The 17,834-nt window shown below is 36.5% G+C and overlaps 1 protein-coding gene across 1 annotated transcript in view; it reads right to left on the bottom strand.

The window, feature by feature from the left end:
* The window catches only part of LOC138387136 (contactin-associated protein-like 3), a 211,636-nt gene that overhangs the window by 13,069 nt on the left and 180,733 nt on the right, over window positions 1-17,834 (bottom strand). Inside the window, 4 exon segments of the mRNA XM_069474040.1 lie at window positions 1,148-1,372; window positions 10,829-11,068; window positions 13,498-13,716; window positions 14,431-14,601. Coding sequence (XP_069330141.1) covers window positions 1,148-1,372; window positions 10,829-11,068; window positions 13,498-13,716; window positions 14,431-14,601 — 855 coding nt within the window.

The following is a 17,834-nucleotide window of genomic DNA, read 5'->3' as shown; positions in this document are numbered from 1 at the left end:
AGCATAGATTTGGATACACCCAACAGTCATCTTTCCTGGAATAGTGATTACCTAAGTGCTACTCCAGCGCCAAACTCTGAGTCCAACTATACTATTCTAAAAGTCAAGACCAAATGCATTGATAATAAGTAGTCTTCCTAAACTTTTCTTAAATGAAAAGGTTTAAATTACACATAAAATCTCTGAACTCAGATCTAAATTCATTATGACTATGATACTTATTTGATGAAATGAAACTCCATGCAATATTATATCAACATTCAGTTTATATACTTGTGACTTTTAATAATTAAGGCTTATTTTAATATGTTACTGATGTGCATAATTAAAAATTATTTTTACAGTCAGAATTTTCTTCTAAAGTCTTTTGCTATAATCAAAAAATGAGAAAGAGAAAAGGTTTTGCCAGGAGACAAGGTTTCTATAGTATTCACATCTTCTAACACACACACTGCATTCCTACGTAGATGCACCTCTATTACCCATAAATCTCTTACGGCTTATACAAAGATCCGGTTAGTAAGAGCTTTTGTAGGTTTTTCAAGAAATTAAATTTTTGTGCTGACTCACTACCTAACACAAACTTAAAGCTTGGGCTTCCTGTTCCACTGTGAAAGCCTTGCAATGCTCCAGTTACCACTGTTTGAGAGGCTATCACTTCACTCTTCTTCTTATATAAAAATGATATAACTGGTTTCTCAACCACTGATGGGATAAAGAGCAATTGTATTTCTCTGTTGCTTATGGAAATTGGCTTTTATGTAGTTTTACTATGACATCCACATTAATACTCCTCTACTTTGCTTAGAATGAGCAGGGATATATGTCATATATCCAGATATCATATTTCAAATCATCATAATTTGATGATCATTATGCAGTAAGAAAGACATGCTATCAATAAGATGTATAATTTTATATCAAATCTGTAAAATTATCAAATTTGTACTGGGAGAAAAGCATCCTAATTTAATCTTGAAATGCTAGCTGTTATGATAACCATTACTGATAATACTGAAAAATCAAAAGATGTGGAGGGCATACAATTTTCTTTCTTTGCAGCTTGAATGCTGAAAAGACCTGTGTCATTACAGTCCTATTTTTTCTAATTCAGGGTTTTTTTTTTCTTCACACAAAAGATATTCACCATTGTTGGCGAGGATAATTGAAAGGTATTCCTCATAGAAAGAGCTCACATACAGCAATAAGCTCGGAGTTCGCGTGGTTCGGAAACTCAGTGTGATCATTTCTCTGGTCAAGGTTACATCCCTATACAATGAAGAGGCGAGGGCGCTGGAGTTTTCACTTAAGATGTGATGTTCTTGAAAATTATAGGTCATTGAGGAGCCAGTTTCAAAATATGCAGAAATCTCTGGAACAACAAATAAATTTGTTATGGTAACAAAATATAAGTCCAATGAATCCAACCCTTAAATATTCTGGGAGATAAAATAATAGTGAAATGCTTTCTTGTGTTGTTTTGATTATTTTCACTTTTTAAAGTTTTTTAAAAAATAAAGTTTGAAGAAAAAAGTAACAAATCCCAATACACTCACAATGCAGAATTGAATAAAATTTAATAGAGATTTCATTGGATTCTCCAAATTATCTTCACCTTAGATTTACATATAACTAATTTTCCAGTATAAATGTATAATTTGAAGGTAATCACTCTTATCTTTGGGTTTAAATCTTTTCCCAAAATGTTAATTTTTAAAACAACCTTATTAAGATATAATCCCTTTGCCATGCAACACACTCAATTACAGTGTAAAATTCTATGTCTTTTAGTATATTCACAGACTTGTGCAACCATCACCACAATCAATTTGAGTATTTTCACCATCCCCCATCTTTACATGCCTCCAAAAAAATACCCATTTATATTCATTAGCAGTCCCTCCCTGTTTCTTCCCAACATCTCGGCCTAGGAAACTATTAATCTATTTTCTGTCTCTATAGAGATTCCTATTTTGGAGATTTCCTATCAGTGGAATTATACAACATGTGGTCTTTTGTGTCTCACTTCTTTCATTTAGTATATTTTCAAGGTTCCTCCATGTTGTAGCATGTCTGAATATTTTATTCCTTTTCATTATGAGTAATATTTCATTGTATGGATATGCCACATTTTATTGATCTATTCATCAGCTGATGGACATTTGGGTTGTTTCTACTTTTTGGCTATTATGAATAATGCTGCTATGAATATTCATATGTAAATTTTTGTGTGGACACATATTTTCATTTCTCTTAGGAACATATACCCAGGAGAGAAATTTTGTTCAGTCTTATAATAACTCTATCTTTAACATTTTGAGGAACTGACAGTATTTTTTTCCAAAACAGCTGTATCATTTTACATTCCCAACAGCAATTATGAGAGTTTCAACATCTTCTCTTCCTCACCAACATTTGTTACTGCCTTTCTTTTAAGTTATAGCTACCCTAGTGGGTATGAAGTCATAACTCACTGTGGCTTTGATCTGCATTTCTCTACTGGCAAATGATGCCAAGCATCTTTTCATGTGTTCATTGGCCATGAGTATATATTTGCTGAAGAAATATATATTTATAAGCTTTGCTCTTTATTTAATTGGCTTGTATTTTTATTATTCAGTTATAAGACCTCTTAAAATAATTTGAATACTACATCCTTGCAAGATACATGATTTGCAAACATTTTCTTCTATTCTTTGGGTTGTCTTTTCACTTTTCTTCAAAGTGAGTCCTTTGAACAACCAAAGTTTTTAATTTTGATGAAGTCCAACTTATCTATTCTTTCTTTCTCCCATATTTTAAGAGTTTTATAGTTTTTGCTATTACATCAAGGTTTATAATGCATTTGGAGTACAGTTTTGTGTATGTGTTAGACAGAAGCCCAATTTCATTCTTTTGCATGTGCATGTGGATATCCAGTTGTCCTGGAGACTATCTTTTCCCCATTGGATTTTCTTGGCACTTCTTGTAAAATGCATTGACCATAATGTGAAGGCACATATCTGGATTTTCAATATATTTGCTTAGTTGCTTAATTGCTCGGGATAGAATTCCAGTACTATGATAAATAAAAAGGGTGAGACTGGGCACACTTGTTATGTTCCTGCTTTTAGGGAAGAAGCTTTCACCATTGAATATGATGTTAGCTGCAGGTTTATATACACAGCCTTTATCACATTAACGAAGTTCTCTTCTATTCCTAGTTTATTGAGTGTTTTTTTTAATTGTGAAAGAGTTTGGAGTTTGTTACATTTTTCAGCAACAATTAAGATATTCATGTATTTTTCCCTTATTCTATTAGTCTTGTATAACACATTGACTGATTTTCATATGTTGAACCATTCCTGAAATCCTGAAATAAATCCTACCAGGTTTTGGTATATAATCTTCTTAATATGCTTCACCATAATTTTTTGTTTTATTTTCTTTAGTGATTGCTCTAGGACTTATGTATCTTATCAGAATCTGCTTCAGATTTACAATAACTTAACACAAGTGAGATATAAAAAGTTACTTTGATGTAGCTCTATTTCTTTGACTGTCTTTTTGAGCTGTTGTTATACATACCAAACCCAACACTACATTGTTGTAATTATTATTTTATATAATTTGATGTCTTTAAAAAAGTCTGAGAAATAGAAAAAGTACAAGTATGTATTTATAAACTTTGTGATATTAACTCTCTTATTTACCATTTCTGGTTCTTTTTTCTTTAACCTGGGATTTATGTTACCATCTGGTGTCATTTCCTTATTTCACTACAGCTTTGCTCCTACTTGACTCCTCTGTGCTGTTATTTTTAAATATACTGTATTTTTATAGGCCTACCAATACAAATATATATTATATATTTATATATTCTCTTTTATAGTTTTACACAATTGATTTTTAAATCAGTTAAGCACAGAAAGGACAAGATATGCCATTTACTTTCTTTCATAATTATCTACCAACTTAACCTTTATCAGTGCTGTTTGATTTTTGTGCAGATTCAAATTACTGTCTGGGGTTACTTCCTTCAGACTGAAGAATGTTCTTTGTTATTTGATTTAATGCAGGCCTGCTAGTGATGAATTGTCTTTGTTTTAAAATCTGGAAATATCTTTATTTCACTATCATTTAAAAAATATTTTTTTATTTTTATGGATACAAAGTTGTACATATTTATGGGGTGCCATGATATTTTGATACAAGCATTCAATGTGTAATGAGTAAATCAGAGTAATTGGAATAGCCATTACCTTAAACATTTATTATTTCTTTGTGTTAGGAACATTGCAATTCCATACTTCTAGTTATTTTGAAATATACAATTAACTATAGTCACCCTATTGTGCTACTGAACACTAGATCGACCCTATTCTTTCTTTTTTGAAAGATAATTTTGATGGGTGTAGGTTTCTTAATGATAGTTGTCTTCTTTTATTGCTTTGAATATGTCATGGAATTGACTTGTGGCCTCCCTTTGTTTCTGATATTAATCTTGGTGTTCTCTTGTACATGAGTTATTTCTCTTATTGCTCTTAAGGTTTCCTTTTTGAATTCAGCTTTCAACATTTTTACTAAGATGTGTCTATGTATGGATTTCTGTGTGTTTATCCTACCTGGATTTCATTGAGCTTCTGCATGTGCACATTAATGATTTTCACTTATTTGGGGATATTTTTAAGCATAATTTTTCAAAAAGTTTTTGATCCTTTCTCTCCTCTCCTTCTGGTATTATCAGTTATGTGTACGTTGGTGTATTTAATTATGTCTGATGCTTCTGTGATGATGTTCATTTTTATTCATTATTATTTCTCTTTATTCTTCAGGATATATAATCTCTCTTGATCCATCTTCAAGTTTGCTGAGTTTTTCTTCTGCCAGTACAAATTTACTGTTGAGTCTTTGCAGGGAATTTTCCATTTCAATTATTGTACTTTTTGATGCCAGAATTTCTATTTGTTCTTCTTAAATTTTTTATCTATTATAATTCTACATTTGATGAGATACTGTAATCATACTTTCTCTCACTCCTTTCAGCATGATGTCTTAGTCTGTGTAGGCTGCTATACCAAAATATTAATACCATAAACTGGATGGCTCAAACAACAAAGTTTCCCTACTCCCAACAATTCTGGAGGTTGGAGAGTCTGCAATCAAGGTACCAACAGATTGGGTGTCTGGTGACAACCTTCTTTCTGGTTTGCAGGTGGCCTCCTTCTTGTTATATCCTCACATAGCGGGAGAGAGAGGGCTCTGATCTCTTCTTATTATTATAATGGCACTAATCCCATCATGGGAGCTTCATCCTCATGACCGAATTACCTAAACTTAATCACCTACCAAAGGCCCCACCTCTACAAACTATCATGTTGGTGATTGGGACATACGAATTTTGGGGGGATATAAACATTTAATCCATAGAATATGGTTACTTTTGCTTCTTTGAACATATTTATAACAGCAGCTTTGGAATTTTTGCCTGCTAAGTCTGGTATCTGGACTTTTTTTTTTTTTTTCCTGGCCTATGTTTGAGGACCATGCAAGGTAGATATCAGTGGTTTTAAAAGGGAAACCCCAATTATATCCTCAAACTTTAATCTTGAGTACCTGGCCAAATTATCATATCCTGTTTATAGATGGTATAGGTGGTAAACAAGTTAGATCTAAAGTCTATGCCAAGCAGGCATTGATAGAATTCTTTTATTTGTTTTTGAAACATAGTCAATTTACGCTTCTTACATGTCAGTGTGAAATAAAGACTACCATGTATTTCAATTGATGGCATCTAATCTTGGTTCTTCAGCTAGGTAGTACACTGAACAGTTTCTTTTTTCATGAATTCTAAAGTAGACCTTGGTAACTCTGAACAGATCATAAAAGATCTATTCCAGTTTTTCTGAACAGATCGTAAAAGATCTATTCCAGTTTCTTTTTTCATGAATTCTAAAGTAGACCTTGGCAACTCTGAACAGATCTTAAAAGATCTATTCCAGGCTGGGTGCGGTGGCTCATGCCTGTAATCCTAGCACTCTGGGAGGATGAGGCGGGCAGATCATTTGAGCTCAGGAGTTTGAGACCAGCCTGAGCAAGAGCGAGACCCCATCTCTATTAAAAAAATAGAAAGAAATTAGCTGGACAACTAAAAATATATATATAGAAAAAATCAGCCGGGTATGGTGGTGCATGCCTTTAGTCCCAGCTACTTGGGAGGCTGAGGCAGGAGGATTGCTTGAGCCCAGGAGTTTGAGGTTGCTGTGAGCTAGGCTGATGCCATGACACTCTAGCCCAGGCAACAGAGTGAGGCTTTGTCTCAAAAAAAAAAAAAAAAAATCTATTCCAATGTCAAAAGTATATAGAGTAACTGAAATTCTTAAAAAAAAAAAAAAAAAAATTAAAAATAAATTAAAAAAACCCAGAAGTATGTATTAAGTACCTAAAGTCCTTATCTTCAGTTTTTCTAAATCTTTTATCCTCATTTAATGCCACTTCTGAATCCACATTTGGAAATTCTTAATATTTTTTTTTATTTTATAGGGTAGAACCTCTCATGAATGCTTTTTAATGGATTGAGATTATAGTTATATACAGTTAATGTTCACAGTCACCTAAAATTATTTTTTTTTCCTTGTTTTTTCCCCCCTCCTCTATTCTGAAGGAACTCAGATTATTTTTTTCTTCACTGACCCTTAACTCTGTGTCTCTAGGCCTTACCTCTGTGCCTCCAGGCAAGACTGTGCACCTGGACAGCAGGCTCCATTACATGATTCCTGGGCTGTTGAGCCTAAGAAATATTGATTTGTAGAAATGTCCCACATATTTTTAGAGACAGATATGATTTCAGAAGTCTTTCAAGGCTTTGCTCTGAAGGAAAACGTAAACGTGTTAGTTCACATATCAAAAGCTGCCTTGCCTCAGGAGGGCGTCTCAGCGGTAGGTAGCAGCTGCTTTCCAAGGCAACTGCTACTATCTGGGCCTATGGCTCTCACCTGTTTTGAAAGACAAAGCAGGTCTTCCCTAGAGTCACAGGATGCTGGAGCTGAGCAACAAAGACAGGCCGCCAGGGAGGAGAGCTGATCATAAGACATGCTGCCCGAGCGGAACCATGCAGTTAAAGTAAATAGTGTAAGAGACAGCTCATGCTTGACTTCTGAAATCTCTGTTTCTAATACATAATAACCAAAGCCACAATGTCTCTGTTTTTGCTAAAGTAATAGCCTTATCATAAAACTTAGAAGTTTGCCTAGGAAGATTTTATAACTCATTGTTCACCTAGATAGAGTTAGTTGAAGGATCTATAGTAGCCTTTTAGAAGACTTTGACCCTAAATCAAACTACCTATTATTATGTAAACCCTTGGCAACCAAAAACCTGTACCCGTGCTATAAGTATCTGTGTAAAACTTCAGTCTTGGTTACATTTCTGCAGAAAGAGATGTAACCTTCCGGGTACCCTGCTTTATCTATCTTCATAAATCTTTACTTTATAAACTATATCTTTGGCTCTGTGTATTATTTTTATTTCTGTTTCCTACTATTTTTTCATCCTTTGTGACGACCCCTGTCTGAGGGACCCGAACTTTTGTGGGGAGCGTAGCTAACTCCCCGCACTGGGCATAGCCTCCTGGTGACTCACTGCTCTTGTTACTTGTCCCTGAGACTGCATCACAAGAACAAGGATAAGTGGTTTGAAGAGAAGGAAAGAAGAGTTTATTCATTTGCCAGCAAATGAGGAGGTTGGCAGAGTTCTGTCTTAGAGTACCAACGTCCTGGTGTCTGGACTTTCTCAAAGACAGTTTCTCTTGCCTGCTTTTTCCCTCTATGTGTGAATCACACTCTCTTCTTTCTTTGCATGTCTCATGACTTTTTATTTTGGCTGAAAATTTGGCATTGTAGATAACATATTATAACACTTCTGGATATAGATTCTCCCTATGGCTGCTGCTGTTGCTGTTGATTTCTTGTTAGTTTAGTGACTCGGCTGGACTATTTCAGTGAAGTCTGTTTCCCAAGTGTGTAGCCTCTGACGTCACTCCTCACAGAGTATATCCTTGGGCATGTGCACAATCACCTGTTTTCTCAAGGCTCTCTTTGTCTCTTTACCTCTTCTTTGTGTTAACCCACCTGCTGCTGTTGGTATCATACCCAGATGTTAGCTTCACTTCTTGTCTGCTGTTTGCTTTATTGTATTCAGTAGTGCTCCAGGGCATAAATTGCTCCACAGTCTGAGCCAATTAAATTCAGCCCCCTTTGCTGAACTTGTCTTGGTTCCAGTCACTGAAACTTGTTTATACTCTAGGAGGAATCTTAGCTGTCTCATTCCTTGTTTTTTTTTTTGTTCAATTTCTAGTTTGTCTATGACTTAATGTGTTGCTCTTTTGGAACTATCAACCTCCTCTTAATTGCTTACCACCAGAATCTTCACTGTTTTTGAAAGTACCAATAGGCTTGCACTTATCCATACTCTGTTTCAAATAAAATCAGTTCATTTGGGGAGGGCTACAGACAGAACTCTGTGTTTTCAAATCTCTGTCTCACTGTTCTGCAGCTGTGGGCAGTGACAGTGGCCTGCTTCTTTAGAGTGAAACCTTTGCTTACAAGTAGTGCACAGGTTGGGCATGGTGACCTCATGCCTTGCCTCTCCTGGTGGTGGAAACTTTACTTATAAGCAAGCTGGAGTGAGGGCAACTGAGACCCGGTATTCTCAAGCTGCCACACCTGAAGAGCTTCTGTCCTGGAAATCAGTACTTGGTGTAGCAAGGAAGCCCCAGATGTCTCAGTTGCTTCTGCCTGGATAGAAGTCCTGCCACACAAAGCTGGGGGTGATGAGAAATGCAGGCACCCAATCTTGGGAATAAAGCAGTATTTTTGGAGTAGGAACTAGGGAGAAAGGAAACTCTGGCTTCTTGGCTATCCCCACATAAAGTAGAGCTTCCGTCATGCTGGGCTGGGGATAGGGTGGTGCAGGGAATGGGCCTTGGCTGAAATGCCTCAAACTCTTACTGTTATTACTAAGATTAACAAATGTTTCTTCATTTGATGTACTCCCTCAGGAGATTTTCTAGAGACTTTAAATAGTTGGGTTTTTTAAATAACAATTTTTAGCAGTCATGGCTGTCTTACATGGGAGAGGGTTTACAGAGCTCCCTATATGGCCATTCTGTCAGTGTCTCTCAGAGGACAAAGGCTTTTTTAATTTAAATTTCACCTCTTCTTTAAAAATCTATTGCTTTGTAGGAAGCATGAAACAGATCTCCTTCAGTAGCTAGTAAGAGGATGATTTGAGGACCAACCCTTCTTCAAAATTAGAATTTAATAATTTTCTTTTATGTCAAAGATCGTTCTCAGATTTACTGTTTACCAGAAAATAAAAGCTAATCCAAAGTGATGTCTGCAGTGTTCTGTGAGAGAGAGATGATGATGAAAAGCTTTTCAGCTTCCCCTAAAACATTTTATAATAGGTTGACATTTTAATTTTATATCAGATTAACTCCCAAAATGTGTTTAGTACACACATACACACACACAAACACACAGACCCCAAATATACTTATAAATAAAAGGAAGATGTTGAAAGGTGCTCATTGTCTTAGATTACTGTTTCACTTTTTCTAGTTCCTTAGAATATAAAGAATTTGCTGTAAATCCAGATCATTCTTATTAGATTAAGTAATCTAACTATAATTTACCCCATAGCCACTGGAGGGCCATTTCCCATTCACCCACAATGCAATCTCTATGTCTAATATAATTTTAGGTTACAAAATAACTTTTAAATTTCACTTAGCAAATGTGGACTAGGAACTATTTAGAAATTGACTCTTGTGCTCATGAGGAAGTGGTCACCTTGAAGTTGACCTTCAGATGGGAAGAAGGCTCTGTATTTGTGCCAGAACTATGTTATTTGTTATCACACATAGATCTTAAGTTATAATTCATTCAAGAGCACTAACAGAAGACTTATGAAGGTGCTTTTTTGAAAATTTCAGCGAATTCTAGATAACTAATTTCAAAATTCTTTTGAAAGTCACACAATTTATGTAGCAATTAAAGCCCAATGTGCTGCTAAATATGATATATGGGTGACAGACCAGACACATTTAAAAAGCTATTAAATTTAGCTTTGATGACTCAATACTTAAAAGTCTTACAAACCCAAGTATATTCAGGAAGTTAGTATAGTATATTTAATACCAAAGCCAGTTCCTTCCTTCCTTTCAAAATATGACTTATACTTGAGCAGAAGCTGTGTGATACTCCACTATACTCCTCCAAGAACAGATACTTAAACACCTTAGGGCAAAGTGTCAGAATGATCCCCTTAATGACATGTCAACATTTAATTAAATATGCATTTCCTTTCCTAGTTAATATGCTTGGTTTATAAGAAAAGGCAATTTTAAAATGTCTTTTTGCATCACTTCAAGTCATTGTCATAAATAACAATGAGCAGAAGGATTGCCTGAGACCAGGAGTTTGAGTCCAGCCTAAGCAATACAGCCAGACTCCATCTCTAAAAAATTAAAATAATTTTTAAAAAAATGATGCTTTAATGATTTTAAAATCAGAATAACCCAAGGACAGAGTTTTGAAAACCAAATCATTCCTAGAGGATTAGCACTCAACAGAAAACGGGAGGTAACACAGAGATCTTCCATGTAAGAAATGCAGAGAAGACTGACAGCCCTAGGTTTTCAAAGACAGTCATACCCTTTCCATATTCAGTAGAGTTATTTGAAACAGAATTGATTGTATTTCAAATAATTACTCAATATTATCCTTTATAACGCCAAATGCCAGGTTTCCCGCATTTTCTCCGTTATCTGCTCCCTGGCCACACTTACCATCTGAGCAGAATGGCCCGTCGTAGGCAGAGAAGGCACAGTCACAAGCGATCCCTCTGCGTTTCTCTCTACATCTCCCTCCATTGCGACACAAGTGTCCGTAGCTGCTGCAGTGTCCTGCACACCCTGGCTCCACCCCTGGTGTCATTGTGGCTCTTTCTTCCAGATCCACTGACATCCCGTTCAATCGCAGAGACCTAATGCAGCCCAGAAAGCCTCTCTGCCTGGTGGCTGTCCCCCCTACAAGGGAAACACTGCAAATAGAAATGTGTTCCTTGGTATTTTATTAGGATTTTATGTCCACGTCAAACTCAGGCCTTACGGAGAGTGGCAAAAATTACAATTTGTCAAAAAATTTTGTGAATATAGAAAATTTTGAAAATATAAACTGTTATCAGATATCATGAAACTTTAAATGACATTGAAATGAAACTTATTCACATAATTTTTAAGCATAAGGAGCTTGCAAATATTCATTCTAAAATATTTCTTTAATTTCAGTTAAGAAAGATTTTTACTTTAGTTTCTTTACACAGAAAAAATATAAACCACATCATCATTTTACTTTTGCTTATGAACAATAATGTGCATTGTATGGTTAGGTATGAACTTTTAATATTTTTACAATAATTAGAATATATGTAGATTATTTATTTTGATGAACTCTCACAATAAAGTGTGAAAAGAGACTGAGGCAAAGAAAGGGAAATTGGAAGGGACCCAAGTTGTCCCTTACTTCATCCCCTCCTCTCTGGGGACACAGAGGTAAACCTGAACTGAGTAACACACACATTTATATTTCATCATGTCCAACCTGAATGCTAAAGAAAGTATTTAGAGAGGTTTACACTTGTATGGGGAAAAACACCATTATGAGGGAAATAATTCTCCATGTCAGGATCATAGAATTATCTGGAGTTTGTGAAAAATGCAGATTCCTGAGGCTCCTTCCAGAGACTCTGATTCAGTGGGCCTAATAGAGGAGCCCCAAATATGAATTTTCTTTCTTTCTTTTTTTTTTTTTTTTTTGAGACAAGATCTCACTCTGTCACCCTGGCTGGAGTGTAGTGGTGCAATCATAGCTCACTGTAACCTTGAACCCGGGGGCTCAAGCCATCCTCCTACCTCAGCCTCCCAAGTAGTTAGGACTATAGGTGTGCACCACTGCCACACCTGGCTAATTTTTCTTTTAGAGACAGGATCTCGCTATGTTGCTCAAGCTGGTCTCAAACTTCCAGCCTCAAGCAGTCCTCCTGCCTCAGCCTCCAAAAGTGCTGGATTACAGGCGTGAGCCACCACACCCGGCTCCAAACCTGAATTTTCAACCAGCTTCAGGGGTGATTCTGAAGCCAGTGATTCATCCACCACAGTTTTATAAACCTTATCTTAATGTGAATGCTTATTCTAGCTGAATTTTTATGCTCATTTTGTTCCTAAGCATTCCATTAAATAATCCCTAGGATTACAAGTGAGAAAATGAAGTTCCTTAATTTGACTCATCTGTGTGTTTCTACTTGCAGGTAGTTTGACGGTTTCAAGTCTTTTGAAGAGGCCTCATCTCATCCTAATATAAGAACCAACAATGCTGGAAGCTAGGTTTTAGGGAGCCATGGTGTATACACCCCTTTCCACACACACACAGTCTCACACTCTCACATACACAATCACACACACTCACACACACAATCACACACTCACACACCCACATGCTCTCGCACACACTCACCTACACACACTCATTGTGCAGCATTCAGTACCCAGAAGTTGTATGTATCCTCTTGTGTAGCAGGCTGTGTGATAACTTGTGATTTAATCCAGTTTTTAATTGGATGGTGTGCTTATTTGCTTTAAAATGCATAAGAAATGAGGAAGTGAGAGCTACTTCCTTAATCTGCTTGGTTCCTAAATTAGAATGGAGTAGTCTGGAAAGTCATACAGCAAAATATATTTTTCCCTTGGGGAAAAACAAATAACACTGGTAAAACAGTAAATAAGCAAACTCAAGGACAGCCTTCCATGGCCCATAGCCGTAACCTTTAAATGACTTGGACTGCGAGAATAAAGGAGCGAGACCTAGGTATAAACAAGAAGCGAGTGATGAGAGACTAGCAGGAGGGAGGGCACAGTGAGGAGAACCAGGACTGGGGCTCCTGAAAGGCCGCAGGAGTAGACACTGCCCTGCTTCTGCCCACAGGCCTCCTGTGGGCTGCTCTTGAGCAGACACTGGATGACCTCTGTCCCAATTATAACTCCACTGAGAAGTGAAACTGAAGAACTGTATAAAAATTTCTAATTATCACACTAATAGTGTTGACAAAATCTAAAGTTGATACAATTTGTGACAAATGTCACAAATGCTGATCCTCTGTAATATGAATGGTTTAAGCTTGGGGATTGGCTATCATGGGTTTAGACCCTGTTGTTACTTGGTTATTCCACCCTCTGAGGGTTGGTTATTTCATCTGTAAACAGGTGACAATAATACCTACACAATGAAATATCAAATAAGAAGCACACAGCAAGTCCCTGGAACCAACTAGATTATCAATAAATAGTGCCAATAGTAGTAGTTGCTTGCAATCATTGCTATCAATATTTTATAATTCTGGTCTTCTTTTGGTCCATGTCTGCCCTCACATAAAGTTCAGTTATAAACTAACAGCACTCACCAATGAAGAGCTGGCTGTTGAGCTGTAAACGGACGTGCCCATTCACAGGGGCAGGTTGTATCTTTTGAGGGAGTTGGTCAACTTGAAGAGATGCTCCTTTGACGTTCCTTTCTGCCCTCAAGTGGTGCCACCGATTGTCATTAAAGGGAGTGGGTGACTGCACCGTGACCTCACAAGGCCCATTCCCCACATCAAAGGAAAAGGTCACGTCAGTGGGAGCTGGAAATATTATATATGAATATTGCTCAAGTTAATTCACAGGGGAGAAAATTTAGACATGTGTAGACATAGGAAAATATCATGACATGCTCATTGCAAAAGGGGACAATGACACTGATGCAGAAAAATGTTAATCTGAGTTGGGGGAGAGGGGTGTAAAATTAAAACAAAACTGGAGGAAAAAACAAAACAAACAAAACCGATTTTAACATACTTATCTTTATAGTTTACTATTCAATCTTACTAAGTACTAAATAGTAGAGATATGTATGCATTGCCAGAATACCAAATAGTATTTGTTTTACATGTTTAAGTAATTTTACTTAAAAATGGCTCAAAGCCTCATGCAATTTTAAAAACACTAAATTTAAATTTTGACAGTAATAAATTAAGCTTTGGGCACATGAAAAACAATACTTCTGGCCAAATATTAATTCAGGAAATGATTGCATGAGGTTGGTTTAAAGTTCTGACCATTCTTGGCATAGTCAAGAGAAGGTATAACATTTTAATGAATTATTACATGCTTCATGCCTCAAAGTTTTATTTTCTCTTAAAAATAAAAAATGATTAAATAAAATCATAGAATTTTAGTACTTAATAAAGAAATACAATTATAAAGTAAGAATGACAATGTTTTAAAATTTTGTTCAATTAAAGGTTTTATTGCTAAATAATGGGCATACCATGACTTGTAAAGTGTGGGCGACTCACCGCGCAGCTCGATCCTGATGAAGTCTGTGATCCCCAGGTTCTCCATGAACACACCGGAGGAAACTGTGGTCTTAAAAAAGAAACTCACGTCAGCAGTAAGTTCTCCATGGAAAGTAGGGAAATGAAGGTATGAAGTCTCGGTGTTGAAGGAAGCTGAATTCCAAAATGACTCTGTTTACAAAAAGACAAAAGGAAAAAAAAAATCATGAAACAAAAATAACATTTACATTTTATACCTACAGGATTATTACTGCTAAATGCATTAATAACCTATATAATCCTTTACTGGGGGTTCCAAACATTCATGTCATGTTGTCATGACATCGACAGCCAAGGGGTGATTATTCTGAGGATCAGAGTTCAGTGTTGAGAAAGGGGTAAGGAAGGCAAAGCAAAAGCGTGAGACCAGTTACGAGATGACACCCGCAGCGCAGTGGAGGTGCTGAGACAGGCCCGGGCTCAGAATCCTTTTGAAGTTGGAGGCAACAGAATCGACTGATGAATTGGATGTGGGATGTGAGACAAAGGGTGAAGTCTGAGATGACTCCAGAGTTTTGGGTCTGACTGGGATGTGGAACAATTTTGAAAAAGCAGGTTTCAGAAGTGGCTCAGTTTGGGATATGTTAAATTTGAAATATCTATTAGGCATCCAGGTGGAGATTTAAAGGCGGCAGTTGGATGTATGACTCTAGAAGCCAGAGCACAGACTCTCGTTTTCTGTCTTTTTTGCAAAGAAAACTCTCCTAGTAATTCCCTCCATAGCAAAAATCAACAACAGCAACAACTATTTTTTTCACTTCTATTCCAGAATCCATTCTAGGACTACACATTACACTTATTTCTCCAGTCTCCATTCTGGAACTGTCAGTCTTTTCTTATCTTTTTTCTATGACTTTTTTTTTCTTTTTAGCACTTTTCAGTTGAATGTTCCTCTATTTGGATGTGTCTGACATGTTCATGATTAGATTCATGTTATGCATTTTTGTAAAAAATACCACCAAGGTGATTCTGTGTTCTCTGCAGTGTATCACACCAGGAGGCAGGCAATGCTGATTAGCCCTGTGACTTGTCATGTTTGCTTTGATTGCCTTGTAAAGTGGTATTTGTCAAGTTTCTCCAATATGAAGTTACTATTTTTCTCTTTGTAATTCATCCATATTTTGGCACTCAAGGGTATAAAAACATAACCTTATTCACTTTTTCAAACTGTTACCCACTGGTTTTATAATTTATTGATGGTTCTTGATTGAATTATTATAATTATGGCTGCCAATGGTGATTTTTTAAGTTTCATCATTCCTTCTATATTAATTGGTTGGCATTCCTCTGTTAGAGCTTTTCTATTGACTTTCTATTGATTAATTTATTTGTTTATATCAATATCACTCTTGGATTCCCATCTATTCAATGGTTTATAATCTATAACTTATTTTGATGCTTAAATTGTCTCAAATGTGGTCAGTGGGGGCCCCTTTAAGCTGACAGTCATGTCCTCTTAACTAGTCCCCATTATTTATTGAACTTATTTTTAGTTTTTATCACAACAAGACGATCCAGGCTTATCTTATATTTTCTCTGCCCCATCTCTGGAATCAGCCATTTCCCCAAGGTGTTGTGGTTTCTTTTAGTGGACAATGGCAGAAAATGTTGTTTAGAAGCCCAGATTTACGTGTTAGACATCTCTTTGCTACTAGGGTATCATTGCTGCTAGGCCCTTCAGTAGTCAGAGCTGGGAAATATGTATGTCTGCATACTGCACATACACCACACATACACATACATACACTTCTGTGTGTATTCTACAGGGTGTCCTGAAAGTCACCATACATAGGGAAAATGGGAAATTATAGCTAAATGTACCTTTATTTACAAAATATTCATTATTTTCCAAAATTTTTCCTTTGTATGGAGACTTTTGGGACAACTTGTATATTTATCTATTATGTAGATAAATATATTAAAATCTATGAGTTCACACTAATACCTCCATTTCCGATCCAGCACCACAGGGTTCATTTCAGTTTTTCCCCTTTCCATGTGTACAACTCCCTTCTTGGTGAGAAAACTGGCTCCCATCATCCCCAATTTCTTTACGTATTTGCTTGGTCCCCAGCATGGAACTGGTCTCCCAACCCCAGTGGCCAATTCCTTCACCCCATCCTTGGAGCCCCACTGGCCCCAGCCATTCAAGGGAAGAGAAAAGAATCAAGAAATGTTGTTTTAAAGAAAATATAGATGAAAATAAAGAAAGGGAAAGAGAAGGGGATTTTTGCAGTAGGGGATATTGTAAATATCACACTTGATCTTTTCATACCTTCAGGAGTCCTGTTCAGAAACTGAAGGTGAATGAAATACCCTGAAGAATCTCACAAATGTACCCACATTTGGAGAGAAGTGAGGGGCTGAGGAGAGTTGCCAGAGAGGAAATAATCTAGAAATAATCTCAAAAGTGCAGAGTCCCTACATACCAATGCCTCATGCTAAAATCTCAACAGGTAGGGAAACAAAAAAAACAACAGCTCCAAGTTTCCGGGGCTTAATGCTGAACTGCAGGAAGAACCCGAAGCCTGTGGACATCCTGACAGGAGTGTAGGATGCACCCTCCCTGCTGTGAGGTGACAACTGGCACAGGCATTTAAATAAATCTCAAAGGTAAAACAGCACAGAGAACAGCCAGTAAATCTGATACAACTCAACGGACCCCTCTCTCACCAACTTGGGATCTTAAATTATGGAAAAAAATTGATAGAATGTCAGACTCTAGTCCTGTGATTACAGTTTAGAAGGGACAGAAATGGGTGTCTGATTATGGGGAGACAGATGTCAAGAAGAATTCAACTATATTATATATGAATAAATTAAATGTCTGAACTGTAAACAAGATAAAGCAGCACAGCAACCATGCACAGATACTGTGAAAGATGGAAGGAAGGAAGGAAGGAGGGAGTGAACGTGCATGAGGCAGACTGAATGGCAGGAAGGGAGGACACGAAGACAGATCACAGCACACACATGTGAAAAAGCTGATCTGAAAGAACACAACCCCAGGGAAGGAAAACCGCTATAAGAGTTTCATAGTATGGGAATAACACAAACACTAATTCAGTAAAACTAGAGCTAAAAGATTAGATAATTCTAAAATACATTAAAAGAGATTTTTTAAGGAAAAATAAAATAGAGATCCAAATAAATCATCACTGAAATAACAGATAAATCAGAAATATCTAGAAATGGAATTAATACAGCCAATATTTAACGACTGAAATTGAAGAAAAACTTAGCATAATCACATTGAATACAAAGAAGGACAAAGACACTAAAGCAATTTGAGGAAACAGAAATGTATGGAGGGCAATGAAATACAGGCTGACATAAAGTCCCAGATGCAGAGAATCCAACAAATG

This window comes from Eulemur rufifrons, chromosome 7 (assembly GCF_041146395.1).
Source record: "Eulemur rufifrons isolate Redbay chromosome 7, OSU_ERuf_1, whole genome shotgun sequence".
In the NCBI taxonomy this organism is placed as follows: Eukaryota; Metazoa; Chordata; class Mammalia; order Primates; family Lemuridae; genus Eulemur; species Eulemur rufifrons.
Note: the sequence above shows the minus strand (reverse complement) of the source record. Positions and strands in the feature narration are given on the sequence as shown.